Source organism: Melozone crissalis, unplaced genomic scaffold (assembly GCF_028551555.1).
Source record: "Melozone crissalis strain CALT ecotype California unplaced genomic scaffold, PUWL_Pcris_2 ptg000027l_1, whole genome shotgun sequence".
NCBI lineage: Eukaryota > Metazoa > Chordata > Aves > Passeriformes > Passerellidae > Melozone > Melozone crissalis.
Genome location: NW_026535805.1, coordinates 72,670,293 through 72,689,608, shown reverse-complemented (window position 1 = coordinate 72,689,608; position 19,316 = coordinate 72,670,293). Strand labels below are relative to the sequence as shown.

At 37.0% G+C, this 19,316-nt stretch overlaps 1 protein-coding gene across 6 annotated transcripts in view; it reads right to left on the bottom strand.

Annotated features, from left to right (window-relative positions):
• The window catches only part of SNX14 (sorting nexin 14), a 45,646-nt gene that overhangs the window by 9,810 nt on the left and 16,520 nt on the right, over positions 1 to 19,316 (bottom strand). For 4 of the 6 annotated variants that reach the window (XM_054279167.1, XM_054279170.1, XM_054279171.1 and 1 more), the window contains exons 8-23: positions 17,007 to 17,163; positions 16,644 to 16,719; positions 15,761 to 15,805; positions 15,595 to 15,675; positions 15,336 to 15,450; positions 14,785 to 14,940; positions 14,373 to 14,497; positions 13,256 to 13,314; positions 9,715 to 9,741; positions 5,971 to 6,103; positions 5,109 to 5,310; positions 4,074 to 4,157; positions 3,837 to 3,937; positions 3,441 to 3,552; positions 1,659 to 1,699; positions 1,335 to 1,454 (exon numbers count right to left, since the gene is read on the bottom strand). In XM_054279167.1, the coding sequence (XP_054135142.1) occupies positions 1,335 to 1,454; positions 1,659 to 1,699; positions 3,441 to 3,552; positions 3,837 to 3,937; positions 4,074 to 4,157; positions 5,109 to 5,310; positions 5,971 to 6,103; positions 9,715 to 9,741; positions 13,256 to 13,314; positions 14,373 to 14,497; positions 14,785 to 14,940; positions 15,336 to 15,450; positions 15,595 to 15,675; positions 15,761 to 15,805; positions 16,644 to 16,719; positions 17,007 to 17,163 (1,634 nt within the window). The remainder of the gene's footprint in view (positions 1 to 1,334; positions 1,455 to 1,658; positions 1,700 to 3,440; positions 3,553 to 3,836; positions 3,938 to 4,073; positions 4,158 to 5,108; positions 5,311 to 5,970; positions 6,104 to 9,714; positions 9,742 to 13,255; positions 13,315 to 14,372; positions 14,498 to 14,784; positions 14,941 to 15,335; positions 15,451 to 15,594; positions 15,676 to 15,760; positions 15,806 to 16,643; positions 16,720 to 17,006; positions 17,164 to 19,316) is intronic. The other 2 variants (XM_054279168.1, XM_054279172.1) reach the window with 1 other exon arrangement.

Below are 19,316 nucleotides of genomic sequence, written 5' to 3'. Positions count from 1 at the left end.
CATGACCAGAAATCCTGTTAGTGCCCCTAGGAGGGGGAAGCAGAGTCTTTTGTTCCTTCTTTTTTTAAACTAGGCAAGTTGGTAACTCTTATTTCTAGTGGATCTGATACAGAATGAAATCCAATTGCTCCTGGTTATATTGGGGTTGACTACCCTTTCATTGTGCATTTTTAAATACAAATCTTTCCACCAATATTTAGACTACACAAACATACACACACCCCAGGAACACTCAAAAGGAAGGAGCATGCAGAAGATCTGTCAGAGCATTAGGCACATTTCTGACTGGGCCTGCCCAGACAGACCTTCAGGCATTTCCTATTCAGCCTGCTGAGGAAGAGGGAGCCTGCAGGTACCCACTCATGGCAGCACTGGGGAAGGTGCATTGTAACCTCAGCACAGTCCAACGTGCTGAAACTGAAATAAACAGACCCGTGTCAGAAAAGACACATGAGAGCACTGTGGCAATACAAGCATAAGCTGGAAATCAACCACCATTTACCAAAAACCTGAGGAACTCTCTTGCTCTAAGATAACATGCTTTTTTCCCAAATGGGCACTCGGGAAGTGCTAACCTTTCATCTCTCTGGCCGCCTGCCAGATCCCCACACAAACTCCATGCAGGAGCTCCCACTGTCCTGGAACAGACATTTGGCATTCACCTCCTTCACCAGGAGTGAGGTGCCTTGCTGCTGCACAGCAGTTACTGCACAGAATCACAGAATGGACTGGCTTGGAAAGGACCTCAGAGATCTCCTAGTCCCAACCCTCTGCCATGGGCAGGGACACCTTCCACTAGACCAGGCTGCCCAGAGCTCCATCCAGTCTGGCACAAAATACTTCCAGGAATGAGGAATCCACAACCTTTATGAGCAATCTGCTCCAGCACCTCACCACCCTCACAGTTACACGTTTTTTCCTAATATCTAATCTAAACCTACTCTCAGTTCCATTTCCCCTTGTCCTGTCACTAAATGCTCTGAAAGTCTCACTCCATCTTTCTTGTAGGCTTCCCTCAGGAACTGGTAGGCTACACATCTGCACAAAGATGTCACGTCTCACAACAGAAGTGAAAGTGCAGAACTGAACAGCTCAAGTCTCTGCCACACATATCTGGGGAGCAGGAAAGTGTGTCACTCCAGAGTCTACTTTTGGTCTGGCCTTTGGACTGAACACCCTCAGTGTCTGCATTCCTAGACAGCATTCTCCAGTTCGGCTTCATCTGAAATCATTTTAGTTAATGAGCTCTAAGACAGCTCCCTAGTATGAGAGAAAATGTATGGCCAGTTTTCCCCACTTCTGTAAAATGGGAAAGGAACTTGACTTAACTGTACCTTCTTGTTATTTTCAGAAGTGGGACTCAGAATGGTAAGTTCAGGCCTGCTTGGTTTAGGCTTGGGAGATTCACAAGAGTTGATAAAATTCATGATGAAAGGCTCCAAATGCTGACCTTTCTGAAAAAAGATATGAGTGACTTGTCACATGCATAATTATAGGAAAGTGAAAACAAAAATAACAAAAAACCAAGAAATTTTAAACAAAGTTTTGATTAGCCTGTTATTCAGTAATCAGGCTATTACTGAATTACTGTAATTCAGTAATCTCATAAAATTAGCTAATGGAAGTTAAGATATTGGCAACCTGAAAGACTCACTCACCTCTTTCATCAGCTTTCCTGGAACAGATTTTATGATTTTACCTACAATTAGAAAGAAAGAAAGAAACAATATTTTCTGTTATCACTGTCTGATTTGAAAGACATTTTGCTCTGCTAGATGTTATGTATTCATTCTCTATCAGTCATTTAAAAATACAATAATTTTAAAACGTGCTTTTTTTTGATTTGGCACAAAACCCTATGAAAACAGCCTTGCACATAACCAGCTTGTAACCTAGTGATTATTACTCTTCAAGAAAATATACTTAGAAATATACAGATTATTAATCTGAATACTTTTTAAAAACCCCACAATAAAGTACTGTAGCTCTACCTCTTAACTCTTCCAGAGTTTAATTATAAATAGCTCTAACACTGTAACAATAGTACTGCTCCAACACCAGTATGGGCAAAATTCCTTGGATTTAAGTTACTCCTAGAATCATAAACACTTATCACAGAAGAAATCAAGATAACTCAGATTCTCCTCTTCCTGTGGAAAAATCAGCAAATCTGGAAAGATTCTGTGGTAAATCAGCCTCAAAAACCCTGGTGAGTAGAATTTTCTGAACTGGACAGGTTACAGCCATGGCCTGAAAGATCAGCTCTTAGGTCCTGATATCAGGATATGGCACAGGAACTTTGAATGCTGAAAAATGAAAGTGTCTAGGACTAGTTTTATTTTAAGCACTACAGTTACAGTAATGTTTTTCTTATCTACATGTTATTAAATTTGGAATTTACACTGAAAAGTATGTACAATGATCAAACGATAACCATAAAAACTCTCATCCTCACAAAAAGCCCTACCAAAATGCCAAGACTTGTTATAATGCTCTTTATGGAAGTGAAGCGTGGTCTCAGACAGGAAATGCATTACAGTAACACCATCATGATAAACTTTTATAAGGATGCACAGTTGGGTCTAGAAGGGAGACCTGAAACAAAACCAAAACCTCTTGACTGAAGGCTGAGAACAGCAATCCCACTCCACAACTCATGAAGCAGACCAAGAGAAGGGCTGCCCCAGCAGGAGCACACCGTGACCAGGAGCTGCAGAAATGCAGCAGTGCAGCTCAGACACGGCCCTCTGGGACCACAGCCACAAGGGGCACAAGACATGGAGACAGAATGGCCACGAGGCTGACCTGACCAGCTCAGGCCCACTATTCTGAGACAGCTACATTGCAGCCAAGTCACACTACAGTCAACTTTTTTGATTTATTATGAACTACTGTCAATAGGCATTAGAACTTCTCAATTTCCACTTGACCTGCCTGTATCACACACAGAGATTCTATTAACTAGCTCATGTTAGGAAATATCTTAACACCAGCTAATACTAGAAATATCAAATACTGGAATTTTCAGAATAAAAAAATAAGTGGAGTTTGATCAATTAAAATCCAAAGGTAGTTTTGTAAGTGTTCATGCCATCCCATCTGCAAACAATGACAGACACATGCAGATTTGATCTGTGACAACACTGTAAATTTTCTTGAACTACGCAATTTATTAATAGAAACCTTGTCTTGCTTGTTGACACAAAAATTCAAAAGCCACTTAGCCAATTTTTGCCATAACTTCAAAATGTTTTTTTATTCTTCAAGGAAGAAATTATCAGCCTATCTTCCTTGCTGAGCTATAATTTTAGGGGCTGTGAAGGAGCAGAGTTCTTATTTCATACATCCACAAGAGTTATCTATACAGTCAATCACAGAATTCAATCACAGCATCCACAGCATTCCTATTTGTCAGCATAAACAAATAGCATATTACATACCAAGATTCACATCAGGTAACATTTTATCAAGAAACTGAGTCTCTCCTCCATTAGGGGATAGGAAGTCAGCCAAAAGCTGGCTGTTACTTAGTTCTGGATGTTGCAGAAGTTTCTTTGAAACAAAAGGAACAAAGAAGGTATAAGTACTTTAAAACGAACCTTAAAAATCCATTTCTGTATAGCAGGAAGATATTCAAAGAGTATTATACTGTCACAGATATTGTCATTTGCGATATTTCTATTTTCAGTCATGTGAAACTTTAACATTGCCCACTTGAATCCCTTCTGTAACTGTAAAGTTACTTGGAAAGAAACAAACCCTCCCCCATATATTCTTTTATTAGTTTTATACCATTAGTTTTAGAATATTCTTTGCTCCAAATGTTTGTTTGATACCTGCAGATATTCCTGAAACTCCTCTCTTTTGGATTTTAAGAACTCATAGTTCTTGGGGCCAATGATTCTCTTGGAGGGAAGCTGAGCATCAGGAAATGTACCTAGTAAACATAACAAGGAGTTTAAATTATCCTTCTAGTGTAGTAAAAACTGATTTTATTATTTTAAATTTAATATAAGTAATGAATGATAATCACAGCAGGGGGAAAATGACTTTGCAAATGACAGAGAACATACCATGAAATTCTGTAAGTTTTGATTCAAGCACGTAGAATTCAAGATACCTCCTGTAGACAGACCAGTGTTCAGGTTCATGTCCAACTGGTGAAAAAAAAAGTTAAAAATAAACCAGGTTTTATGGCACCTGGGAGACAAATTAGGAACAGCAAACATATGCTGATTATCACAAGAAAAACCTCAATGACATTAGCTGCCTGTTGTAGTAACATAAACCTCAAGGTACTTTTAATGTTACAGTAAAATGCATAACTGGTAGACAGATACAGTACTAGCAAGGAAATTATCATTGTAGTGGGATCACTACAATCTAAACAATGGAGTCCTGCATAACTTCAACATTAATGATGGCTGACTACATTAGATCCATTTTCCAATGTTGAACCAAATGACTTACAGAAATAGTACTTGCTGAATACAGTCCTCTGCACCACCAACTTGAATGCTGATGATTCTTAATCCTATCACAAAAGATATCACTAAATGCCTCTTAAATACTTTCTACTTATTGTAGAAGTATTAGTCTCACTAAGATAAATCCCAGTAGCCTTAGGATGATGCTGTTTCCACCCTCTCCATATGGATGCATTGCTATCCAGATACTGGTAAACTAACTGCATGCCACAATGGTTCCTAATAAGCACAACATTTTCATTTCCTAAGAACTAACTTTAAGGTTATATAAAAAATTATTTGTTGTTCATTATTCCAAAGTTCAGAGTGGGTGAAAAAAATATGACAGGTGTTTATTAATATGAATTTTAAGATAAGTATTTTTGGAAAGAGAATATTTCAAACTTTGGCATGAAGTCTAAACAGAACTGATTCATGCTGAGGAGTCAGTTCTCAACTTGCAAATGCTAAATGCGATCATTTATCTCCCAAACTCATTTCCTCAGAACATTCAAGCCATTATTTTGAAATCAGAAGAACACATATAAAAAACACACTTGCAAGAGTCAACAGAACACAGCACACTAGAATATTCTGAGTTCACTTTCAAATGACACTTTATTGATCTGCAGCATTGCGTACCTGCCCTTCTGTCATTTCTCTCTACATCAATGCAGAAAACAGGAATTCTCTCCTTTCTGTCTTTTCTTTCCAAGGAGGGATCATCAAAAAAATCAACGTATGGGATGCTGATTTTCCAAGCAGCGAGGTTGCGGGGTGTATTTGGGGTGGTAACAGCCTCCTCTGGAGAATCATCTTCCATCACCATAACACCTTCTTCAATCTGTAAGGATTCAAACAGAGATCTCCAGTTTATTTTAATTGGTACAGTCTACCTCTGCTTCAAACCAACTACCTCCTCTTCCCTTTTTCAAATTTTCCATTTGTCCTCCAACTGTGGTTTAGGTAACAATATCCCGTGCAGTAAATTCTACCATTGGCTCTATTCATGACTATTTAGCATGGAAGAAAAACATTAACTCGGAGATATCTGAGACAAAGGAGAAAGGACTATTGGTTCCTGATCTATAGAGAGAATGCTGCATCACAGACCAACATGACAGTGATTTCTACGCTATGTTATTTATGGTTTTAAGGTCTTGGGGCATGCTGCAGATGAAGAGCCATGCACACAGTCTTGTGCATGCCTTACTACCCAGAACTGGAGAAAAAGTCATTGCTCACAAAAATATCTGACACTGCTACTTTTGGTATTTCTCTTTTGGTATTACGAAAACAATAAGCTCAGAAGCACAGAAACTGGGCATGTGACCTTGGCTTGTGAATGAATAAAGGGAAGATAAGGCAACCTCATCAGAAACCAGGACATGAAAACTGTGCAGTGAAGAAAGCAGAAATTCAACATTTTCAAATGAGCAAAGGAAGGAAAAAAAAAAACAAAGCCCAGCAAAGACTTCAAGTAAAATTTATTGGCTCTACTCACAAAATCATCTTCTCCTTCATTTAAGTTATAGTTAGGCAACATAGCTCCTTCCATTGCGGAACTCTTGAATACACCTTTTATTTTGTTCCCTATTTTGCTGATTCCAAATGATTCTCCTCTCTTTTGCGTGGTCCTAGGATTACAGAAGCCACAGTTCACAACACAAGGTATATTATTACAGCTGCTCATTAGGCCACTGCCCACCATTTGCAGACAAGAGAAACAACTCTATAAACAGGTATCCAACATATTTACAGTTCCACTTATTTAAAATTCATTTATGGTATATCTGTTCTCTGATCAACCACCAAATTTTCTTGATTACACTTTTTAAGAGACACAGGATTCCCATATACTTAACTATGAGTAAACTCTTCAAATAGTATCCTAATAATTGATGACACAGAATAAACAATTAGCTAGGTAAAACAACTTTGTTTTGACAGCAGAAACTGGGGTATTGCTAAAGGCATGCACATCAAGTAGGTCATTAACTTTGTCCTTTTCCTTGTACTTGTATTTAAATATTTATCCTTCTACCAAGTGTAGATGCATTTTTTAAATGGAATTTTACTAGCACATATCATTCAAGATAGACCTCAGTTTTTAAGCAGTAGAGACAGATAAAAGGAACATGCAAGGAGCAAGACTAAGCATGAGAGAAAACAGATGCAACTGAGGAATCCTGACTTGAAGAGCCAGTCTGACCGAAAGATGAAGAGTTTTTAAAGTCTCGCCACTTATGAAAAAGCGTCCAAAAGCCAACAAACCAGGTATGGGACTAAAAAATATACAAATACTTGGGCAGCAAGCACACTCCTCACTGACAGAACAGATTTTTTATCATTCTTATGCCCTTACACAAGTCCTGACACTGAAGATTACTTCTTGCATGGAAACGCTAGCAATTTTGGAAAGAAAAATGTTTCTGTTGAATATAGAATCAGCCTGATGTTCCTTATGGTGATTCAATACATACAGTTGAGAGACAAGTTAAAAATCAATACAGGAACTTCAGAATCAAACATTCAAAACAAATTTATAGATTGCTATTAGATGCACAACTAGTACTCTGGAGGACAAACAATCCTGTTTCTTTTTCCTTTAAAACAAGAAACTATTGACTTCTGGAAGGGATTACAAAGAGAACTGCAACAATCAGCAGGTAAAGCACATTCATCATTCATAAAACCACGCAGACAACACCAGCTGCTGACTCCAAGCATGCACATGCATGTTCCTAACTACCTTCCTGTTTACAATCTTACACAGACTGTGTACATGACTGAAATTGCATAAATAACCCACTGTTTTCCCAATTTTTTTGCTTTTTCTATCTCATCTAATCATCAGCTCCAAAGCATACTGGCACCATCTATCTTAATTATCTTGTCTATGCAATGACAAGGTTGCTTGGCTGCTTGCAATCTAAATCCATATTTGAACAATCTTACTCCATTCTTGAACAACTCCTACTACATGTTACTGTGCTGAACTGAGCTGTTTCACATAGGGGACCCTGCCTGAATCTTGTTCAAGTGCTTCAACACTGGGCTAGAAAACACAAACCTTCATCAGACAAAACTAGCTTTTCTGGAAGGCCGGTATTTCAGACCTCTGGCTTAACCTTGAAGGGAATTTTCCTAGTTCCTCTGAAAACTAGTGCGGTTCTCAAGAGTTTGAGCAAAAAACATTGATTGCACAAGGTCAGTGATTTGACAGGAGAACTCCAGTCTCAAACCAGTTCTTCCCCACACTGAGCATGCTGCAGGTGAAAGCAGCATTCCCCTGTGAGCTGTATGCAGCCAGAACTCAACCTGGCAGCCAGGAACCAACCCTTCCAGCCCCAACACAGAGCCTAAGGACTACAGCATGTGGATAAAAAGCAATCACTGAACTGGACAAGTATCAAGTAACAAACTAGGATGGGAATCTCTTCACAGGAAATGACAAATTCAGAACAAACACCAGTGAATGAGAGGGTACACAGACACTCTCCATTATATATGGAGAGAACACAGGACTGGTTTGGCAAAAATCATTGATCACAAATCACATTAGATGAGCATGGAAATGTGTGGATGTTACCAAAGATGGATGGACCAACAACAGGATGACTTGACACTTCAAAGAAATGGAACTATAAAAAATATATATACAAAAGGTATCATGATGAAAATCTAACAGATTCACTGGCTAAGCAGAAATAGAAAAAGACCTTGAGACTAGGTAGATGGAAAGATGGGACTAGGACAGGGGCAGGTTCAAGACAAGAAGGACCAAAGACGACAGGAGGTGGCCAGTTTAGAACAGAGACAAGACTTTTTTTAAGACCTGTCAACAAATGTATATACATCCAAAACTTGATGGAAAAATAATTCATTCCCTCTAGTGCTAATCCCTATTATAGCATTATTAGACCATCATTCTATAGTTGCTTTCTCAGGAGGGCCCTCTGTGCAGAGTCTACATGCTCCAACATTCCTGAAGAATGATGTGACAGCAAGAGCTTGGAACACTTATTTTTTTCAGACATTCCAAAAGTAACACATACCTAACATTAAAAAAATTACAATTATCTGTAGTTTACTCTGTAACGGGGAACTGCAGACTGAAGAAGTCCATTGTGCCATTCTTCAATCCTGGATGGTTCCAAAATAACTTTCCCACAGGATGCCTGCCTCATTCAGTGCAATGAACAGACCCTGGCAGGTGATGAGCTAGGGCTGTGCAACTGAAGAATGATGCTGTGAGCCTCTCTGGGTCAAGAAGGACCAGACCAGTTGTATATATCAGACAAGGCAGATATCAACATGCATGTGAAGTCATATTACCATTTCCTCTGGCTGACTAAACTCCCTACACACAGTCAGGACAAATGCTGCACTTGAAAATCAATGAGCTGCATTTATAACTCAAGAACTCCTTATTGCTCAACAATCAAGCAAGTTATAGCTCAACATGCTGAACTGGCACATAAAAGATAAAAGCATCTAATTACCTTGATTCTTAGCTTGAAAAATTGAAAAATTTCTCCTCAAGACTAATATGAGCAAACTATGTCATACTTATCCCTCTGTTAAATTCTAAGGAAAAGATTGTTTTCTGAGTTTGGATACCATGTATTTAAAGAGGCATGAATAATGAGAAAACAAACCACTGGACAGCTACTAAGGCATTAATGAGTGGTCATATACTACCTACAGCAAATTATAAAAACTAGCATATGCTGTCATCAAACCTGTAACAGTCACAACTGTTGGGTTTGAGTGCTTAAAAATCATAAACTGGTTATATTTGCAAGTGATGTTAGACAATGATCACTCCAGATCACACAGCTTGCAAGATAAAACAAGCACCTAAGTGGATAACAATATGACATGGAGTAAAGGAAATTTTGGAGCAGTTACCAGTCACAAGAAAAAAAATGTTTCAAGCTCTGGAAATATATTTCAAAACAAATAACAATAGACTGTTAAAAGCAAAGTGTTAATGTACAACAAACAATAATAATGTAATGCAAACATGTGAAATTAGTGATTAAGCAATTTCTAAACACTTGTGAAAAGGACATGGGGAGTAAAGCTTTTTGTGAGAAGCAATGCACCTCAGACCAGAGAAGACATTCATGTCTTTTACAAATAAAATGAACAGTTAATTACTGTTACAAAGGTTGTATGATGAAGTCATGAGAGATGCAGCATAGCTAACACACAACATTTACTGAGTGTTAGATAGACTTACCGTAAGTCATCCAAACTCAGGCTACTTCTGTAACAACAGGCAAATAAATTACCTCAGAGCCCAGCAGGAAATCAAAATAAAACAAAACCAAAACAACAAAAGAACCCAAACCAAACCAAATCTGACTGACCTATCCCAAAAAAATTGAAAAGGCTTTGACCATCACCACAGGTTAAGAAAAGAGGTAGTACAATTAGGAGTTCCTGACCTAGAATCCCAAGGAAGTGAAATGTGAACAGCATCATCTCATCATCACAAGCCTGGCCTTTGGATTTGAACCATCAGATATTGAAACCTTCATGAGATTCAGCACAAGCAACCACAAATTAACGGAGAACAACTTTCATTGTTAGAGTTATCTGTTGTGCCAAATAGCCAGCTAACTTTTCCTGTAGCCTATATTCAGAAGTCATGTAGGAATCAAGTTAATTTGGCCAATACAATGAAAAGGCTGTGTACACCTTGTGTAATAACATATGCTCTCTCCCTCTCTGTATTAGTACAGTATATACATACATAATACAGTATAATATATGTATTAGGTATAGTAAGAGCCACTATTAAAAGTTAAGGTTTTTAATATTTGTAGTTCACAGGTTTTAAGAGCTGTCACGCATTTTTGACATTCTGCATAACCTGGTACATAGAATCAATGCCTCAGACATCAAACCAATCAAGATGTTTAAATGAATTAACTATAAACACTGTCACCACACACAGGATTTTAATTTATTGGAGCTAGTGAATTGTGGACAAACTAGCATGAGATAAAAACATTAAAATTTTAGATTTTGTTTTACAGAAGGATCTGATTGGAAGACATACTACCTTTGGCTGTGTAAACTGTGAAACTGGAAATATAACCTAGCAGATTAGAAACAATGATGACTATTACATTGCATAGAACTTTTCACAGACTTAATTCCATGGGTTTTTCTCCTAACCACTCCCTGAAATTGTTAGTATCTTTTCTGCATGGTCCTTTAACTAAAAAAATTATTTCATTTCATTGCTATTTAATATGAGAGACCAGGGTGTGTCTATTTCTATTAGTGGTTTTTGTATGTAGAAAATCAAGACAGATATGCAGAAATCCAGAAATCTGTGAATTCACACTACACAACAGCTTCTCTTTCTTTGTAAGCCTTTCAACGCAGACTACATTTAAGTAATGTAGTAATGTGTTATAAATACATAAATGTGAGAGAAGGAGAGGGAATTATTCTTGTCTCTTCCATGCTACCCAAATGAAGTTGGAGAACTAGAACTCGAAACATCAGCTATCACAGGCCACACATATTACATATTAGGTAAAAAACATCAGTTACAGAGTTAAAACTCATGACAACCACAGTTAGTCATCAAGTTGTCAGAACAACCTCAATGTGACTTCTTTACACTCCAGAAACCCTTGGCACTGCCCACCTATTTACTGCCTTTGCAGCTTTCATAGCACATTATTTGTCCTGTCTGCAAAAAGCTATCATTGTTCTGTACAGTTCAAAGAAGTTATTCAAACCAAAAATCACACAGATGTCACTTCTTCCTACTTTTCCACCTATATTTTTTAGAAACTCTAATTTTCTTGTCTTGCAATAAGGGAAATGCTTCAACACACTACCCTCATGCACATTCCACTGGGGTTTCATACTTACTTGATCTGGTTTTTTAACCAGCAGTATCTAAGCAATATACACACAGTACCCATAGCAAAGCACATCAAAAATATGGGAAACAAAACTCATCTCTTTGCATGTAATTACTTTCAAGTGGAACTAATGATAGAATAAGAAAGATAAAGCAGGACAAAATAATTGGAGTAACATCTGGAAAAATTCTGTGAGAAACCTTGATTTTTCTCCACCCTCTGGGAAGTGACTGTACACAATTCTGCAGAGGGAAATTCCAAAGCAACAGGCAAACTACTTGCAAGATAGTTTCATGGAAATAATCACTGAGGCACCACTTCTGGAACACACAGTATCTTGTACTGTAAATCAGCATATAAACTGAGAGCATTCAAATTGTTCTAAAATATAAACCAGATACATTTTCAGTAAAGCTATGGATGCTGTTTGAGCATATGCTGCAACAGCTGCCAAAACTTGTTTATTTTGTAGCCAGAGATGCATTTCAATAACTCCAGGCAGCAATGGCCTGTAACTGCCTCCTTTCTGTTTTTAAAAGCCAAGCACCAGAGGTTACCTACATGTTTGCATATTTTAACTAGATTTAAGAAAAGTATGACAGAATACTTCTAATCTCTGACGTGAATCATTTGGGGGAAGAAAGCAGAAGGCAGATTTAAAGGTCTAGGTGAAACCCCAGAGCCATCCTCAACAGAAGCTGAAGTGTCTTTAAGGTCACCCTACAAGGAGTACTGTGCAGGGAAGGATGCAGTTTGGGCGAGCTGCCTTCATCCCATGCCTCTTTGTTAAGACACAGAAGTTTGCCAGCACCACTATGAGACAGCCCTGGACCTACAAAAACTATAAAGACTACATAAAAGATGCCACCCATGGAGACATAATAAAGACAACAATCATCCCATTTTTGAAGAACAGAAGCAGGGAAGAAAGGTATGTGCCAATAATACAAATCTCACAGTGGGCTGTGAAACAGGAGTTTACTGTCAGGTGTAACTCTAATGAAAGCAGAAAATGTTGAGTGAATGAGTGTTACTCCCCTAGAAGAGGACAAGAATTAGCATTTTTCAGAGTACCATGGATCTTACTTCATATCAAGAAAGAAAGCCTATCCAAATTAAAGATTGTCTCACTGATGTTTTCCCTTCCTTTGGCCAGGCTGTAAGAGAAATTCAGTCAGGCTAGTCCACGACTGTCAGAGCCATCCAAGGTAAAGTGAAACACAAGAAATTCTGAGACCTCAAGGTTTATCAACCTAGCACAATCTACAGTGGAAGATCACCCATCCCCACCGCAGGAGAGGCTCTTCTCCTCCACAGGCTGTAAGGAGCCTGAAGGGGGTCTGGACCTTAAGTGAGGAGGCCCAAGCCCAGAAACAAGGCTTCTGATGCTGCATTTCTGTCATGGAGTGGGGAAACAGAAAACACATTCCATCTAGGAGAAGTGGCAAACCCTCCTTGTCACAGTAAGAGGAGATGCCCATCAAATAACCAGGCTGGTTTGGCATGGGTATACTGTACCTATCTCTATAACATGTGAAGAAGATACAGCTTGGCACCACTAAAATGCTACTACATATACACAGCCAATTAAATTACCACTTGATTTTCACATAATCTCATTCTCACTGCTTTTTTTTTCCCCCTCCCTCTTCTCAAATGTTGAGGTCTAAATCACATTCTAAATTCCTGAATGTAAAATACTTCAAGAGAAGAGACGTCTTGTATAATATGCTTGCATCTTTAGTACGTAATTTGTTCATTTAAAAACAAAAAAGTAGAGCTAAAAATTTAGTCAAATTACTATCAGGCAATAACAAAATTCTTACAGTTTAACATTTCGATGTCTTAAATTAAAAATCAAAGAAAACCACTTAAAATTTCTACCATACCTACCTGTTAAACTTTGAATTGCGGGTTGGGGACTCTGCTCCTCTCAAAAGGTGTCTGAAGTACTGTAGCAGACAGATAAGGTACCAAAGGAAACACTGGATTAATTGAGGTAAAGGCTACTGTGCAACAATATTGCAAAATTCAGGAAATAAGAACTGAAGGAAAATCCAAACTGACCACAATCTAGCAATTGGAATTTTAATCTGGAAAAGGACAGACCATACAATAATCAATACATGAGACTATGACTACTTACTTAACCTTACATAATCATGAGATTAAAACCACAAAGCAGAAATAAAAATTAAATTAAGCACCAAAATCCATGTCTCCTCCTTGTTAAAAAAAAAATCAAGCCTTTGAAGCATTACATCTACCATGTGAGAGATGACCATCAAAACCATTTTTGAGAAATGTTCTTTTTATTAATGCCAAATAAGGTAAGTACCCTGGACAAATCAATATATTCTGCCTCAAATAAATGCAAGAAGCTTAACACACCACCTGAGTTACACATAAACGTCTGAAAGGAACACGAATTCAGACTCACCCCTGTGATTAAAGTGTGTCCTACGAGAAGAGCTTAGGCAGATAAAGTCAACACAGGGCAGGAATTCTTAAGGTGGCATTTAGAACCCAATCTCACAACAATCTTAAATACCTTGTAAATTGCATTGAGTGATCTTCTTGAAAACAAACACCAGACTTTTAGCTGCAGGAATGCATAATGCTGAAAAAACCTAAATACAACTTTTGTATCTTTAAATATCGTTACATTATTAAAAGAAAACAAAGAGATTGAGTTTACATCTATCAGGCAGATTATTTTTACATGAAATTTGCAATCATAAAGACAGGGTGGAGAGGATTTTGGAATAGCTGTGATATACACAAATTGTTACATCAAAAACATGAAGTTTTCCTTTTATTCTGTGATTATGGGTTGGACTAGAATGAATTTTATTTTCCTACTGAGAATGGTCCACCTCTAGAACGTCAACTGAAGTGGAAAATGAAGCCATACTTTTCAGTTCCACATACACGTGACTCTTGCAAATAGCATATCCTAAAAAAATACAATCTCACTTTTAAGACTACTCTTCCAATCTTTCATGCTTACCTCATCACTGTGACAGAACATGGGAGTAAAAACATTCTCGAGCAGAGACAGGACATGCTCATAAGCTTCAAACAGACACCGCATAGTCTGAAGTTTCACAACATCCTTATATGGACCTTCAGCAACTATCAAAAAAAATGTAAGTATGAATAGAGAGAGATATACATAAGGCATATAAAGTTTATGTTTTCTCCTGGTCAGAGTTTGTGGTTATTTTGCAAGCTACTCCAAGTTTTATAAATAAAAATATAAATAAATTGACAAAACAAAGATTAAGCACAATATAGCAAAGCAATAATTTTTAAAACTGGCAAAAAAAGGTTTGATGATATTCAGCAAAATTTCTTTTCACTTTATTACAGAATGTTGTTTAAATTTCAATGTACATGATTCCTTTCGAATTCCAACTTACTTTTTTGAATCTCTTCCACAATGAAAGGTTTAAATCTGATCTTGTCGATGCTTTCATCCAAACAGTAGGTTTTATAAATTTTCTGTACTTCATCATGAAGAGACATCTTTTCAGTATCTGATAGTTCTGGTCTCAAAATTCGGTCATTGAATTCCTCTGAGGAATAAAGCAAAGAAAAACCATTTCTTGATCAACTTGGCAAACAAATAACATCCTGAAGCACCCTATAACATCAACTAATTTTCCAGTAGGTAAGTAATTTGCAAAACTTCAAAATTAAAAGAAACATAAGGCATCTCAAAATCTGAGGTAATAAGGCAGCTGCCTTCTTATTAACTATAATTCAGATGTGTTCATAAAGTTATTACTAAAAATATATTGCAATTAGAAGAAATTATTCCTTATCACAGAAAGGATACATTCATGAGCTTGTTCCTGGAATGTGAATGATTTTTTCTTCCTAAATTACCCAGATGCAAATTGCAGTGTTCCATTAGAATGATTGAATGATTTCCATATCATCAAGTAACATCAGCACACTGTAATCTTACCCACAGCCAGGCAGAACTGCAGCACATGGACAGCCCCTTCCTGTTTCAGGAAGTTCATAAACCGAAATAAAAGGTCCTGCTGATCTCTGATCTCCTTTAGCTCCAGTTTCAGTACCTGAGTAGGTTAAAAATGCAGTCAGCCAACTTTCAAACTTGCAGTCAGCACATAAATAACACAAAGAGCTGTAGAACAAAATCAGCAGGTAAAGTAAAACACTTGTTCAAAACAGGAAAGGAAATAATTGCTGCCTTTGCTTACAGATGGTTTTTTATTTCTTGGCTCAGCAAATTTCTGAAGGAATGGAACCAATGAAGAAGTAGGCTCAGTTGCTATCTCAGGCTGCAGAAAAAAATGACAACTGGGTAAGAAAGCTTCTTTCATCAAGTGATCAAAATGCCACTGTTTTAACTCTGTCAGTACTCACTGGACTATCATCAATGAAGATCAGCAGTAAATGGTTGACAGTATCCTGCAAGAAACACAGCACAATAAATAAGAATATTGTTAAAAACTCAACAAAATAGATTAAAATAATTTCAATGCTATGTTTTACCCAAATTTAAACATGAGTATATTAATACTTTTAAAAAAGCAAAGTTGGCAATACACGTTTGAGAACTGACCTTCAGTGGTCTCAAGTTTTTACAAGTCAGGGAATTTCTGAAAAGACCTGCACAGAAATATTCTTTACCCAGTGGAAGAAAGGCCTCCAAAGTGTTTTTACTCTAAGTGCAGATCTAACAAACTAGAAATACTTCCACCCTACAGTACTTTCTGTTTGCAGCCAGGTGACACCTGCATAAGCACTGTCACTCTGCCTATTAAAATACATGCATATATGAAAACAAGGATGGCAGTGCTGCAGCTTCAGAAATAAATGCCCTCTGATTTGCAGAATTTAGGGAAAATAATTGATTTCAATACAGTTGCAAAAAATGCTGGTTACTAAGACTGCTATAAAGATCCACAGAGCTAGAGTCCAAGTAATCAAGCCCTTTTTAAATGTAGCGATAGCAACTTGTAGATGTTTACATTTAGCACAGCATCCTCCCATTTGACAGCAGCTGTAATCCTTTACTGAAAAATGCATTCTTAAGAGACCACACCAATACTGTTATTACAGTCAGTTCAGTGAGTTAATTCACATGAACAAACAAAAAAATTGGCCACAATATTTCTTTTTCTTTTATCTAGTCAAAATGCACTGCAAGTAAGTCATTGCACATAATTTGCTTTACCACAACATACTTAGCAGGTAAACAGTAATTTTGAATAAATTAAATTATTCTTGTGCTCCAAAGTCTTACAGGGTCAGCTAAGAAATCCATTGAGGGAAGGAAAACCGAACCAGGGAGAATCTCTCTAATCAGAAGGGCCAAGGATCTGAAAAGAAAATAGAAGAAAGAAAAGAAAGAAAATAAAACTCCAAAGCAATATTAGATTACCTAAATTTCTAAGTGAAGTTTCCAATTCTGTCATAAACTACTGGAAAATATTTTAGGATTTAATAATACCATAAGCAAGCGATTTTAAAGACAAATCCAAAAAAAAAAATCATAAAAAAGGGGTAAGAAGGAAGATGACTGTGAAGTTCATTCTTTCATTTTCCAAAATGATTGTACTACATAATATGGAAACACTTTAAACACAATTCTAAGTAATTTATATACCTGCACTCTGTTGACTTTGGGGGCAAAATATAAGGAAAAAGAAGTTCAGTAAGTTTTCTCAAGTAGTGAAGTTCATCTCTTCGGCTTCTCAAAGCAACATGCAGTTCTGGTCCATATTCTTCTAAAGCAGCTTGCTGCAAAAATTCCGCATTTTTTACTGAAAGTAAAAAACAGCATCACAGAGTTGCTTCAGCTTTTTCTTACTGGTAAACAAAAGATAATTGGTTGTTTGAGCTAAAAAGTTAGTATTTGTAGTACACACACAACTGCCAAAGGGATAAAATGTTGAAATTTTATGAAAGAACCTTGGCTTAGACTTTGAAGCCATGCTATGTAAAAACAAAACCTCACACTGAAATAAGAATTCCTTCACCAAACAATTGCAGTTTGCATAGTATCCAGAATGCTTTCTCATTTATCATTATATATAAATATATATAATATAAACTTTTATTTATACATTCAGTTTATATACACATATAGACTAAATATAAAAACAGCATCTGGATTCTCAAAAAAACTGCATTGTGCAAAGTCTGCCTCTAATTGCCTTTTTCCTGACCTTCTCCATGATCTCCATTTTTTTGGCCTATGACACAATTTGAAATCAACACAAACTTTTACTCAATCCTGTAGTATCTGTTTCCTCCTTAGAACACTTAAAAACAAATGTGAAGGAGCATACATTTTAAACACAGGGTGAATCAAGCCAAAACGTGCAGGAGGATATGCTAGAGTGCTGCCTCTTAAATTACGGTGGAATTGAAAGAATACCTTTTTATCAGATTAAAAACTATAGATATTAATTAGAAGCAACAATGTTACATTGTTGGCAAGAACTGAGCTGCTATAAATCACACCTAGCTGAACTAGCAATGTGGCACAGCCTCATGCCAACACCACCACCAGGCATAGTGAGGTATATAATATATTCCTCAGCTACCCTCAAAGTTAAAGCTTATTCCCAGCATATGAGAGAAGCCTGCTGGCTAGGCCTTCACAGCCAAAACCCATGAGTGGTATCAGCTAACAGAGGCGATGCAGGAATATACATCACCTGGTAAATCTGCCTAGCTGGTGTCACTAAAAGCAGAGAGAAGGAATGCAGCCTCTAGCAAGGGCAGGTAATGAATTGTGGAGGTGTCTGTGCAAATAGGAATTATTAAGGGAGGTAAGGGTAACAAGAGCAGGAGAAAAGGAAATACCTCCTAAAAGCAATCCACTTGAAAAGGATTTAGACAATAAGGAGAAAAGGCTAGGCTCAACTAGCAACCAAAGCAGGGTCTGAAAGCTGCCTCTGAACCATGTACTGTGATGGCTGCTTTAGCAATGTTTACTAGAAAGTGCTACTAAAAGTAATTTTCAGTTGCTGCTTCACATATCTACCCTTAGGAAACAAGTCTTTTTTTTTTAAATACTGAGAAAAATTGGCTATATTTACAATGTTGTACATTTAAAATACAGTTCTTTACTGCTAAAGAAAGTGTTTCCAACTCCTTGGTAGAAATCAAAGGAAACATGAAATTTGGCATAAACAGCACTTCAAGATTATCTATCTTGAAATTGCTGTTGTGCCATGAAAGACATCCAACATGATTAAACTATGTCTCATTACTCATCTTAATCATTAACACTACTCACAGGACCAATGACATGTATTTATGGATATCAAGCAGACATTTGGAGGGAAAGAAGAAAAGTTCATGACTCCAGTTAAAGTAAACATCAACACTTAAAAACTGAATGAAACCACATTTAGTAGATACAGCACTGTGGAACACAGCCAGTGAAAAAATAATAACAACAGCAAGTGCTTCCAACTATTTCTTCTATGTGCAGTTTAAATACAATTTTTACATTAGGCTTGTGAAGATACTCTTATCTTGGATAACAAATATGCTTTTATGAGACTTTTTGCTCAAAGTCTCTCCATGGCTTTTCAACATATTACAACTTCACTAATGCAGATTTCAAATCATTCTATCTATAAGAGCTATGAGGTACAGTGCACAGATGTACAAATCCCTTCATCTACAACTGCTCATCTGGAACATAAAGGAAAAACTTCAAGAAGCATTCCTAAATGATCTTGATTGCTCTAAATAGACAAAACCCATATTCCTGTTCACCCCTGTACAGAGAGAGAAATTTTGTATTTTTATTGAGGCAATAAAAATCAAAACAGAGAATACAATTATGTACTTTTTCCCTATTTGCCTTCCCAACCACCAGAAGAAAAACGCAAAAGGATCTCATTTTTAAAAAAAGAGACCATAAGGATAAAAAGACAAAGTAATATAATCTCAAACA